Genomic DNA, 13,080 nt, shown 5'->3' with positions numbered 1-13,080 from the left:
TTCCAATTCTCACATATTTAAAGATATTATATTCATTCATTCATTCATTCATTCATCTTCCGCACCGCTTGATCCTCACTAGGGTCGCGGGGGGTGCTGGAGCCTATCCCAGCTGTCTCCGGGCAGTAGTCGGGGGACACCCTGAATCGGTTGCCAGCCAATCGCAGGGCACACAGAGACGAACAACCAACCACGCTCACACTCACACCAAGGGACAATTTTGGAGTGTTCAATCAGCCTGCCGCGCATGTTTTTGGAATGTGGGAGGAAACCGGAGCACCCGGAGAAAACCCACGCAGGCCCGGGGAGAACATGCAAACTCCACACAGGGAGGCCGGAGCTGGAATCGAACCCGGTACCTCTGCACTGTGAAGCCGACGTGCTAACCACTGGACTACCGGGCCGCCCTAAAGATATTATAATCATTCAAATAATTAACTTATGGGCGTGCATGGTTGTTCGTCTTTGTGTGCCCTGCGATTGGCTAGCAACCAATTCGGGGTGTCCCCCCGCCTACTGCACGAAGGCAGCCGGGATAGGCTCCGCCCCCCCCCCCCCCCCCCCCGCGCGCGACCCGAGTGAGGATAAAGCGGTTTGGACGATGTATGAATGAATGAACATGCAAAGTGGAAAAAAAGAGCATTTTTGTCATCTGTCATGTTTTTGCATCGATTGAGCAGAGAATGTCGGTGCAGTTGGACTGTCTGCGATGGTTTGGCCGTAACGGGCACAGACGTCCCGGAAGAGGAATGAGATTTGGTGCTGAAAAGTCAAGTCAAGTCAAGTCAAGTCAAGAGTATTTCTGGAGCACTTTCAAACAGCCATCGCTGCATACAAAGTGCTGTACATGGAGCGATTTAACATACACAATAAACAGAAATACGAATCGGTAATAAAGGCGGTGGAAAGCACCAAGCAGTAAAATCAAGGACAAATCATGCTGAGTCGAACGCCAAAGAATACAAGTGAGTTTTGAGGAGGGCTTTAAAGATGGGCAGCGAGGAGGCTTGCCGAATGTTCAGTGGGAGGTCATTCCAGAGAGAGGGACCCGCAACAGAAAAGGCTCGATCCCTTCTGAGCCTCAGTTTAGCTCTTGGTACCTCTAACAAAGACTGGTCCACAGACCCGAGGCGCCGGGTTTCAGGTGTGTAGGGGCGGATGAGCTCAGAGAGGTAAGGTGGCGCGAGATTATTCAGAGATTTGAAAACAACTCTAAAATGAATGGGGAGCCAGTGAAGGGATGCCAGAGTGCGAGTTATATGCTCCCTCTTACGAGTACCAGTCAAGAGGCGAGCAGCGGCATTCTGGACCAGCTGAAGGCGCTTAATGGAGGACTGGCTGACTCCAAAGTACAAGGCATTGCAGTAAATCCAGCCGGGATGTGACAAAGGCATGAATTACTGTCTCAAAGTGTTCATGTGAGAGGAGAGGTTTTATTTTGGCCAGTTGTCTAAGGTGAAAGAAGCTGGATTTAGCAAGTGAAGCGAGAGAGATGACTAAATGAGAAATGTAGACATTTTTTGGCACGTGTTTCACTCGCCAATGGAAGGGCTGCGGGCTGTTTGAAAACTGCGGTTGCTTGATTACTGTCAAAGTCAGCTTTGGAGCTGACGCGGGTTTTGCTTCATGCAAACTGCGATGGCGACGTCTGTGATCCCAGCGTCCTCGTGTCGGTCTTGAGACTTCAGTCGTTTTGCTTTCGCGAACAGCGAAGCTTCAAACGACATGTGCAACGGGGTGCAATGGAGCTCTGCACCTCCCGTAGGCGCCGTGCCAATATGAAGAATTGGTCTGGATGTTTATGATTGTATTTTTTTTATGATCATCATTTTCTGATTTGTTGAGCTGAGACTCACACCCCAAATCCCCTTTTGGTGTAAATTTATCATTTAAGCAGCAAGTCCTAAATCAACTGGATTATCAATTGTGCTATTGCCCAAAACGCCTCATAGCGCAAAAGAAAAAAAAAGAAAAATATAATTTGATAATAGTGGCCCGGTAGTCCAGTGGTTAGCACGTCGGCTTCACAGTGCAGAGGTACCGGGTTCGATTCCAGCTCCGGCCTCCCTGTGTGGAGTTTGCATGTTCTCCCCGGGCCTGCGTGGGTTTTCTCCGGGTGCTCCGGTTTCCTCCCACATTCCAAAAACATGCATGGCAGGCTGATTGGACGCTCTAAAATTGTCCCTAGGTGTGAGTGTGAGCGTGGATGGTTGTTCGTCTATGTGTGCCCTGCGATTGGCTGGCAACCGATTCAGGGTGTCCCCCGCCTACTGCCCGAAGACGGCTGGGATGGGCTCCAGCACCCCCCGCCATCCTAGTGAGGATCAAGCGGTTAGGAAGATGAATGAATGAATGAATGAATGAATGAATGAATGAATAATTTGATAATAAACGGGTGAATGGTGAACGGAGTCCAATGAAAAGCATATTTCTCTAAATTCGGTCAAAAGTAACTTACACAATTTGGCGAGAACGCATACAAACTTTGTACTTCAGATGTAATTTTGTTTTTGCAGTACGTTACGTGAAAGCATTTCGATTTTGTGTACACAAGAGCTCCTCCGGGAAACGTCATTGATAAGTCAACATTGATGGTTGAAGCCTTTCCAGCTAACCGTGGAAAGGCTTTTCAAAAAAAGCTGCGACTGCGGCACGTCCTTGTAGCACCTCACGACAGTCACTTGATGGTTTTTGATGTGGGAACCAACACTAGCCCTCCCCCCTTGTGACATATCAAAATGGCGTCTTACTTTTTTTTTTTTTTGGTGGGCTTTATGGCTGACAAGGCCCAATTACAAACCAGACCCTGCTTTGCACTCTCAGCCGCTTTATTCCAGCTGATGTCATCTAAACTGTGTCCCTGTAGGTTTGTCTGGGTTAGATAAGACCCCCACCCCCCTCCCCCCGCCCCCATTACTCCACTGCAGCGAAAATGGGAAGGGCTGCTGCTGTGAAGATGGATTGCTCAACTGGTGACACTGGTTCCCCCCTCTGCCGGAGCCACTGTGGAGTGCGAACGCCATTAAGGCAATTAATCTTCAACAAAAGGGGCTCACTGCCACCACATGTGGGGTTAGCAAGTTGGTGTGCAGGTGTAAACTCAAAGTCTTGCACAGGCAGAATCTCTGTGTGTCAATGGAAATTAAGACTCATCTTGTGAAACGTGGCTGTAGTTTGCAGTCATTTGGGATAATTTTGTTTGTTACACACGTATCGACACTGGGGGCGGGAAAAAAAAAACCCTTTGGTATTTATTGGCTGTGCACAATAATATCATTTGGTTCCAGTCATTTTATGAACTTGATATAGAATGTATTTGAAAAAAAATGTATCTTGATCCAGATGGTATTTCGTGCAGCCGCTTGACAAAATAAAATGGAGTCAATTCATGCCAGAGAAATGTCGTGACAGGCAGGAAAACTTCAACACTTTCCCATTGCATAGCAGGAGGTCCTTAATTGACCTGCGCATCCACTTTTTGTGATTTGTGTTTGGCGGTGACACTGGTGAGATTTTTCCCAAAAATATTTGCCTCGGGTTGGGAAACACTGCTTCCGGGGAGAGAAAGCAAAACGATTGTGTTCAAAGAATCCTACGGCTTGTGTCGAGTGAGGCATTGACTATCCGCCCCCTCCCCCAACCCACTCACGCCCCAAAACATTTCATTTTAAAAACACAAATGCGTCTAATTTCAAAGAAACGGCATACTTCTTAACATCTAAAGCGCAGCAGGGAACGCAACAAACAAATGCGCCTAAAAAACTCCTCTACAGAATATTTGTTTGCTTTTATTTAGAACCTCGGCTAGCTTTGAGAAGAAAGAATGCAGCTGTAGTTGCCATGGCAACCATCCAACTTAAGTGGTGAGCGATAAACTCCTTCCATCCATCCATTTTCTCTCCCGCCTGTCTAGCATTGTTATCTCGGCGATATCGAGAGCAAGCACGCTCATTTAATCCGAAAATATGACCGTATTTACCCCGACGCTTTTGTTTTCTGCTTTAATGGATATTTGAAATAGTATGAAATGAGGAAAAAGGGGGCAAGGAGAGTCACATGCAAACACTTCAGTTCTCACCAAATTAACTTGTGTCACCTTCCAGGGAAATGCGGACTCTCTGTTCATATTATTTTATTATTATCACGATGCGGTGAGGGAGGAACGTGCAGCCAAGCCGTCACAGGTGAGCGGAGGTTCATCAGAAGTAAAACCGCTGTGCAAAATTTCCATCACTTTGTTTGACAAGCAACAACACCGCTTTGGATGTATGCAAAGCCTGGCAAGACTCCGCGCTCACGGAGCACGGCTGTCCGAGTGGAGTCACGCTTGCGTGCTGGCACAGCAATCGGATTACCCCCCGTGTGCAACGAGGCACTCGGGCCGGATGGCAAACAAGAGGGCAGGTCACGTCTCCCCCCGAGATTGAACGTGCGAGAACCTCATGATGGCTGAGTTATTTGTGAAATTTGGAATTTCATCAGATGTTTAAAAAAAAAAGGTCTCGCCAATTTCGCATCCCCATGAAGGTGAAAGTACTTGATTAGCACTTTGGATTGAGTTAACAGATGGCCGCTTTGGCGGGGAAAAGGCCATCAAGCACAACTTCGGCCTCCTGCTGTTTTTCCACTTTGCTGCTCTGCAAATGTGCTCACACGTCTGAGGACTGCATCACAATCTCCCCAGGATGACTTTACTGTTTGATGGTTTCTAAGTCATGTTATTATTGCGTGAAAAAAAAAATATATAGATGTAGTTGTTCAAACCTGGTGTACTTGACCCTGATTCCCTTCTTTCAATGCCAGCCAGAAAAAAAAAACTGCCAGCCAATTTAGAGCATTTTGGGCAATCTTTCAAGGCTCTGCCACAGAAACACAGAAACTCTCAAAGACTGTCAAATGAAAGATTTGACCCTCTTGAGTTTCTTTCTACCTTATTCCATTTTTTAGTAATCAGAAAAAGGAACATCGGGCGGTTTCACCCAAATCATCGAATCTGGACCCAAACTTACAATGAATCACTGGTGTCACAATTTAATCTTGGACAAAACGGCTATTTAGGCTATTTAATAGTAGTAGTATCCAGTAGTGTGTGCGCGCGCATGGGTTGGTATGCGTGTGTGTATGTACATGACATCATCGCTTCTACTTCTAAATGTAAATAATCTGCATCATCTTCTCTCTCTTTTCTTTGTAGAAGGTGCAATGTAACATCCACTTTGATAAATCACAAGCTGCTGGTAAAGGTCTAATTTCTGGAGGTCTGCCACGTTCATAAGCATCAAACATAGTTTTGATACATGGCCACGTCATTCAAAAGAGACCAAATGCCAAAATCTGCTGGCCATAGATTTTTTTTTTTACTCTCCTAACTGAATGATCAAACCAGTGTTGGGGAAGACTTTTGTCCACCCATTGCCAAAATAAAACATAATTGACGGGAATTAATGTCGCCAGCACACCTCATTAGGATTCCAGTTGACACCATTTTAAATCAATCGCGCTCAGAGTTAATCAGAAATGTCATTTGTGTACGTATTTAAAAAAAAAAAAAACATTTCTATTTGTTTAACGTTGTTTAATGTTGGTGGTGTGTAATCGACCGACACAAATATCGGAAAGGACCAGATGGTGACGAATTGAAGTTTGCGCTGAATGTTGGAAGTGGTCATTTGCATATGCACGAGGATCCTGGATGTTCACGCGTGTGCGTTTCAGCATTTTACATTATAGTCATGATAACAGAGCGTCAAAAATTAATTCCTCTCCAGTAGAACTAATGACATGTTTTTATCCTTATCCTCAGTGAAATGGTCTCAAAGGCACGTTTAAGCCCCAGTCACCCTAATTCCGAAATTTCATCATCCAATTTCAACCTCTCCGAGTGGAAACATCCATATAAATCCAGATGAACGATGGATAAGGGAAAATAGGTTAAATGCTTATTTGACTAAATTGGGTTTGGAACACTATGCAAATGATGATGGGTTATTAATACTTTCTTTTTTGATCGGCTGGTGACCATTCCAGGGCTTGCCTAGCTGAGAATATTTACTCCTTGAGAAGCTGAAAATTCCCAGATTTTGGAAATCTTTTAATGAAAGAAGATCTCGCAACCACTAAGCCGATTTTAAAATCATTTTCAATTATTCATTCATTCATTCATTCATCTTCCGAGCCGCTTGATCCTCACTAGGGTCGCGGGGGGTGCTGGAGCCTATCCCAGCTGTCTCCGGGCAGTAGGCGGGGGACACCCTGAATCGGTTGCCAGCCAATTACAGGGCACACAGAGACGAACAACCATTCGCACTCACACTCACACCTAGGGACAATTTAGAGTGTTCAATCAGCCTGCCATGCATATTTTTGGAACGTGGGAGGAAACCGGAGCACCCGGAGAAAACCCACGCAGGCCCGGAGAGAACATGCAAACTCCACACAGGGAGGCCGGAGCTGGAATCGAACCCGGTACCTCTGCACTGTGAAGCCGACGTGCTAACCACTGGACATACCGGGCCGCCCATTTTCAATTAATTATTTTAAAAAATATATTATTATTTTATTCATTATTTTTCGTCGTGCGGTCCCATTTTTGTGGAAAATGTGCATTAAAAAAAAATAAACGGTGCGTTGAATTTACCCGATTTTATTTCATCGGCTGGTTGCACGCAATCAAATGATCTGGATCCAGATGTGAAGCACCCTTTGTCATTCATGTTCATTCGTTTTGCTCTTTAACATCTCGTCCAAAAGAATGCCCCCCCTGTGTGGGGTTGTCCACTTTTATGATTGTGGAGCGACAAGCCGCCAAAGTCTTTTCGCAGACACATTAAAGGACTCCAAATGGTTCCGTTGGGGGAGTTACGGTTCAGGTTGGTGGAATGACTTGTCTCGCTCGCAATTTGGGGAGAGAGTTGCTTGTGAGGCTGCGTGATCTGTGTGCGAACAAGCCGTTGACTTTCCTTCGGTGAAAGACGCAAGTGCCGTAAGGGTAAAAATGTGTCACCTCGATCCATCCTATTTTCCACGTTGCTTTCACCACCGAGCGCCAATAAGACGGACGGCGCCCGAGCGTGTAATTTCAGGCTGCATTTTTGGAACGGCATTGGTGCGAAACACAAACTGCTCTGCTGCTGTCGCCGTCTTAGATTCGATGACTGCCACCAGTCATCATTTACTGACCGTCCACCATGTCACAATGCCCAAAAGCAAACCAACATGTGCGGCGATTTGTTCAACATGACGTGCTTGGGCAGCGCTGTTTATGCCGCCAGATTTGAAAACAAAACAAAACAAAACGATTTCCATTTGAAAGACAGCGACGAGATGAACTGTGGCGAGGAAGAAATGTGTTCATTGTCACTTTGTTTTAATGAGCCGAGTGTGTCTGCACCCTTGGAATAAAGAATGTAACGCTTTGAGCAGATGGCTGATAATAAATGGTTGGTGATAAAAGGTATACTTCCATGGAAACGAGTCTGATTGATGTGAGCGGGTCAAAATCTAGCGGCTAAATTGGCCATTAAACTACGATTGTGTTGGTTTTTCATGTAAAAATGTGAATGCTGAGCGGTGAGGCGCATTGGGAGCTTTTGGGGAAGCTTGTTGTCGTACTATGTTGTACAAACCACTGGTTTGCGAACATTTAGTTTATGCCCGAGTTGCCGACGATATCGAATCGTAAAATGTAAAATATGTGGTGCTTTTATTTTGAAAGTTCGGCTTTTTATGCGCACACGTGTTCCCTTTCCAAAAATTAATTGCCCACCCCGAGTATAATACTGTACGTCATTTATGGTGTATGTCTACATGCAATGTATTTTTTTTTTAATAAATTTGAATTTTTGAATAAAAATGTAAGTTGACATGCGTTCCTTCAGCAGTGGCAAGCAAGCACAATGAAGGAATACAGATGATGTTCAACATGACAACCTATGAAAACGTAAAGTCTCAGTCGTCCTGTCAGATGTCAGTCATTCCTTGATTTACTGTAAAATTCACAAAACGGGGTATGTAAGCCGAAACCCCCCCCCCCTCAAAAAATAAAGTTGACACATTTTAGGATTCGGCGGCTGGACTGCCTTATACAACGGCAAGGTCAATAGCCTTCAACTTGAAGGCTGCATCGTCGGGACGATGACGTATTTCAGGCATCGTGACGACTACCGCTTGGGTGGAGTGCAAAAAGTGCAAGGATTTGATTTGAAAACAGGATGACGCTTGGAAAAAGCAAAGCATTTCCTTGGGAAAAAAAAATGCACAAATACGCCACATCATTGGTTTCACGGTACGGATTTCACGGTGAAAAAGAAAAGGAATGTCACTTGGAGGCAAAAAGTGTGTGTCGTTGTGTTTTCAGGGTAAAAAGTGGAGCAGTTACCTTTGACTTTGTTGGAGCACTTCGCTGCCCTTCCTCCAAGAGATCACACCCCACGGAGACATCTTGGGTTTGCACTCAATGAGCATATCTCCGCCAACCTTGACCAACGTCTGGCTCCTCAATTGGTTGTGGGAGAAATCTGGCGCAACAGCTGAAGCACGAGGGCAAGACGTGTTATTTCATTTCTAATGATTTTTTTTATTATTATTACATTGCTATTACTATATTATAAACACTATTACATTAGTGGTCTGCTTTCTCAACAATTCATCACATAAGCACACCAATTTCTTTTTTTTTGGATCCATTTCAATTCGAGAGATTGCACCTTCTTTGGTGGCATCTCCCCCCCCCCCCCCCCCCCCCGACACCGGACTTTCTTTTTTGTGGTCACCGAGCTCTTCAACGAGGTTTGGATTTGTCCCTTCTCTCAGATGACAGATGTTCTGCTTTTTTTCCTAAATCTATTTTCAGGCCCGATAACAGTAAAGCAAGTTACAGTCTCGGCCTTGAGTTTGCGGTGAAGAAAGCGATATCAATTATTCCCGCAGAGGTTACGTCTTTCTTAAAGTTAAGGCCATAAAATGGAAAGAAAAACACACCACCGCCACCACCAACTTACAGTGGACATCACATACCTTGGTGCAAAAGAGAGCAAGTGCAAATGTCCCAGTTTTGAAAAATAAAAGAAACAATACACCCTGCTGTTCACAGTGAGCTCCCGTTGAATAACAACGTGAGCGTTATTTTAGTCTTTTGGGTCAAAAAAAAAAAAAAAAAAGCTCACCCGTCAACAGCAGCGCACGTATACAAAAACCTTCACATACACACCTACTGTACGTCTGACATTGAGAGTCTGAAAGCAACCTAACAAGCATATTTTTACCAACGGAAAGAATAAGCTCCACAATCTGAAGTGAATTTCAAAAAGCGAGACCTCCGATTGAGGGATTTCACCTTTAAATAGCTCAACTCAACTCAACTCGGCCTTGCGGTAAGTTGAAAGAGTTTGCGCGGTCTGACGCCAGTCCTTGACATTTTGTTCGCAGCTGCGCCGCTGCACTCTGTGCACGGACTCCAATTATCCACATGGTCGGAATGGCCTTGTTGAGCCCCGGCAGCCCCCACATCGGATGTTTGTCATATTCATATTCACGCGATTGACTTGATCATATCGAACCAGCAAAAGTCACATGAAATCCGATATTATCAAGACGGCTCTCAAACAACACAGAGGTCGACGGTCTGAAATCGGAAACGAGAGTGCATTTCTGTACGCGTCTTCGCCGGCCTGTCAAATCCGCTGGAGGACTCGTTTCACACTTGCAGTCTAATTGCTGCCACAGCAGACATACACGCAGTATGACAAAAGTGCGCGGCTCTGGCCATACTCAACTTATTTATAGCAAAGACTGAAAGAGGACGTGCAAAGGCAATTTTTTTTATGTGTGTGTGTGCGCGCAAGAAGTAGCACACTGACAGGCCTGCAAAAGTTACCATAAATGAAGAGTTAAAAAAACAAAAAAACAAACAACAGGCTATATTATCTGTTTATACGTCTAAGTTGTTTTCGTATTGACAGGAAGTTAGATTCAAGTACGGTACATGACTATCGGCGAGACGGTGCCCAATAACTGAGAGGGCAAAGGTCATCTGGTAAAATGGACCCAAGGAAGAGGCTGGTGCAAAAAAGAACCAACGCATGCACAGGCGCACCCGCAGCCACAATCGCACGATCTTACCTATAACTCGTAGTTCGGCGTTGGAATAGACCTCGCCGTACTTATTCCCGGCGACACACTGGTACATTCCCGTGTCCGACAGGGTCAGGCGACTGATCGACAAAGCCCCGTCGCTCACCTGAACGCGCTCCTGCGGACATATAGACGCATGCCATGAATGCGGCGATTTCCCACAGCTCATCTACATAAAAAAAAAACAGCCACGGGGGCCAATGAATTATGCTCCGAAAATAACAGACGTTGCAATAAATCTCCGGTTTCATCACTAATGAAGGGGAAGGCTTGGGTGTAGGGAGGCAGGCTAGCAGAAAATGACCCTAATCAATCTGCATGTTTATGAGAGCGAAATAAAGCCAAGTCCTATTTATATCAGCGACTGCACCACAGGGCCCGTTTCCCCTCCAGCGGGAGGCTGATATATCCATATCGGAACATTGCTCATTTGCACCCTGCACTGCATTGTGGAAACCGGTGTACTGCTCCAGATTTACCTTTTGGGGAGGTGGGATGGGTGGAGGGGGTTGGTACAGCATTTTTTGTGGATATCTGCCACTTACTGCATTTTATTGGGTCAAAAACGAAAAAAAAATGTACTTGTGTCAGATTTTCGCCCGTGTTACCATCCTGCATCGTGAAAATTCATTCATTCATTCATCTTCCGAGCCGCTTGATCCTCACTAGGGTCGCGGGGGGTGCCGGAGCCTATCCCAGCTGTCTTCGGGCAGTAGGCGGGGGACACCCTGAATCGTTTGCCAGCCAATCGCAGGGCACACAGAAACGAACAACCATTCGCACCCACACTCACACCTAGGGACAATTTAGGAACACTCTAAATCAGCCTGCCACGCATGTTTTTGAAATGTGGGAGGAAACCGGAGCACCCGGAGAAAACCCACGCAGGCCCGGGGAGAACATGCAAACTCCACACAGGGGAGGCCGGAGCTGGAATCGAACCCGGTACCTCTGCACTGTGAAGCCAACGTGCTAACCACTGGCCTACCGGGCCGCCATCGTGAAAATTATGTTGAAAATTCTTGACACGTGCCGCCTTGTATTTATTTTGATCTTTTAGGACCTTGGTTTTGTTTGTCTGCTCGCAGGACTTTTGCACTCAGTCGATGAAATATCAAAGAAGATTTTCATGAAAAGAGATGACCGGGCAGGATGAAATAAAATCCTTGAAGGATCAACCTTATGAATACTTCAACAGTTTTGATTTTGATTAGGGGTAAATTTTTAATGCTCATTTTTAGGGTTTGCCTAATGCTGCCCTTTAGTTTGGATATTGAATTGGGGCTCACACAGACTGCAGGCTCTTAATTGGACTTCAAGTCCTCTCTAGCAAAACAAGCGACAGTTGAGAATACAAAAAAAGGTCGAGTGACTCACCGAAGGTCAATCAACTAATAAAGTATTGGGAGACAGAAAAGCTGTAATTTGATTTGTTAGAGGCGGCGTGCGGAAGCAAGACCAATTAATATAAGACAGTCACGAAACATAAGGCAGAGGCCAGTCGGCAGCAAAACCAAAAAAGGAAAGAAGAAAAGCGGCTCGCAGAAGTCATACTTTTCAAGGCAAGGAGAGTGATAGATTTGTTCTTGATTTTACTGCTTGGTGCTTTCTACCGCCTTTATTACCGATTCGTCTTACTGTTTATTGTGTATGTTAAATCGCTCCATGTACAGCACTTTGTATGCAGCGATGGCTGTTTGAAAGTGCTCCAGAAATACTCTTGACTTGACTTAAAGTTGCATGTTGCCATAATCCTTACCTTGGTCAATTTTATTGATTGTCGAGCAGCTTTCCCTTTGCAAATAGCATTTTTATTCATTTGCCGTTGAACGAAAACATTCTCTTGTCTACTTTAGAATTCATTCCTGTGTGCCGTACGGTGCGGTGCTGATGACGACGCCCCTTCTTGAGGGCAACCACTTGAAATGCCATCCACAAATATTGTTGTTGTTTTTTTTTGGGGGGGGGGTGGTTCTCAACTTGCCACCCATTGTTTGCGGTGCAGCGTGCGTGGGGGCGGCGAGTTCGTTTTGACTGTGAGCGATCTTGCACAAACTCTGACCCTTCGCTCTCGCTGTGCCTGCGCAAAGTAGATAACGGCGCACACAAATCACGGCGTGAAGGTTGCTGGAGCAGGCGTGCCCGCGTGTGCCAGCATCTTTCGTTTATTAATGAAAAAGAAGATTGCTTTTTTTTTTTCTTTCTTTGTTCGCCTTATGATTTAGTACTTACAATATATAAATCCGGATATCCAGAGATCACAGATTTGGAGAATAAAACAAAAAAGAGCTTTGCTCATTTGTAAGATTTGCATTCCTGTAGTATCATTCACAAATGGGTGTTGAATGTACAAAACACGTCGGGAAGAAAGACCGTGACACATTTTCTTGCTTTTCTTCATCGGGACACGAGAGGAAAAAAATAAGCACGTAGCAAACTCGAACACGTCGTCGGGTTTGAAGCCGACTTCAATCCTGATGTGAGCGCCACTGATTTATTGATGGAAACGCGAGACAACAGTTGTGTCCATCCTGATGACAAACACTCGAGGAAAGATTTTCTGCCGAGGCAGAAAGCAAAATCTCTCATAAAGAGCAAATGGAGCATCCTCTGACGTCTGCCTCTTTTGCTGTGTGTCACTGACCTTTCGCCGTTCCATTCATTGCACGTCTGCGGTTAACGGTGGCATTTCAAATCATGTAACACCTTAGCTGATAAATCCATTCAGCCGTGCAGGCTGAATAAAGTCATTTTGTGGCTATTTTGAAGGGGCTACTTCAAGAAACACTGGCCTATTTTATTCTTTTTTCCTTCATGAAGATTTCTTTTTGTCTTTGCAGCAGTGAAGAGATTGTGCTTTTGCTGTTGTTATGTAATTGAAATGATGGGGAATTTTAATGCACAGTTTGTATCTTTAAGACCGACGGCTCTTAGAAAGAAATGGACGGT

The 13,080-nt window shown here is 45.2% G+C and overlaps 2 protein-coding genes across 4 annotated transcripts in view; both read right to left on the bottom strand.

Annotated features, from left to right (window-relative positions):
- LOC127607617 (lipopolysaccharide-binding protein-like) overlaps positions 1 to 13,080 on the bottom strand; it is a 143,784-nt gene that overhangs the window by 80,132 nt on the left and 50,572 nt on the right. The window lies entirely within an intron of this gene.
- LOC127607596 (contactin-4-like) overlaps positions 1 to 13,080 on the bottom strand; it is a 78,349-nt gene that overhangs the window by 27,151 nt on the left and 38,118 nt on the right. For all 3 annotated transcript variants that reach the window (XM_052076063.1, XM_052076062.1, XM_052076064.1), the window contains exons 10-11: positions 10,120 to 10,249; positions 8,378 to 8,528 (exon numbers count right to left, since the gene is read on the bottom strand). In XM_052076063.1, coding sequence (XP_051932023.1) covers positions 8,378 to 8,528; positions 10,120 to 10,249 — 281 coding nt within the window. The remainder of the gene's footprint in view (positions 1 to 8,377; positions 8,529 to 10,119; positions 10,250 to 13,080) is intronic.

This window comes from Hippocampus zosterae, chromosome 9, assembly GCF_025434085.1.
Source record: "Hippocampus zosterae strain Florida chromosome 9, ASM2543408v3, whole genome shotgun sequence".
In the NCBI taxonomy this organism is placed as follows: Eukaryota; Metazoa; Chordata; class Actinopteri; order Syngnathiformes; family Syngnathidae; genus Hippocampus; species Hippocampus zosterae.
The sequence above is the reverse complement of the archived record's forward strand: the minus strand, read 5'-3'. Positions and strand labels throughout refer to the sequence as shown.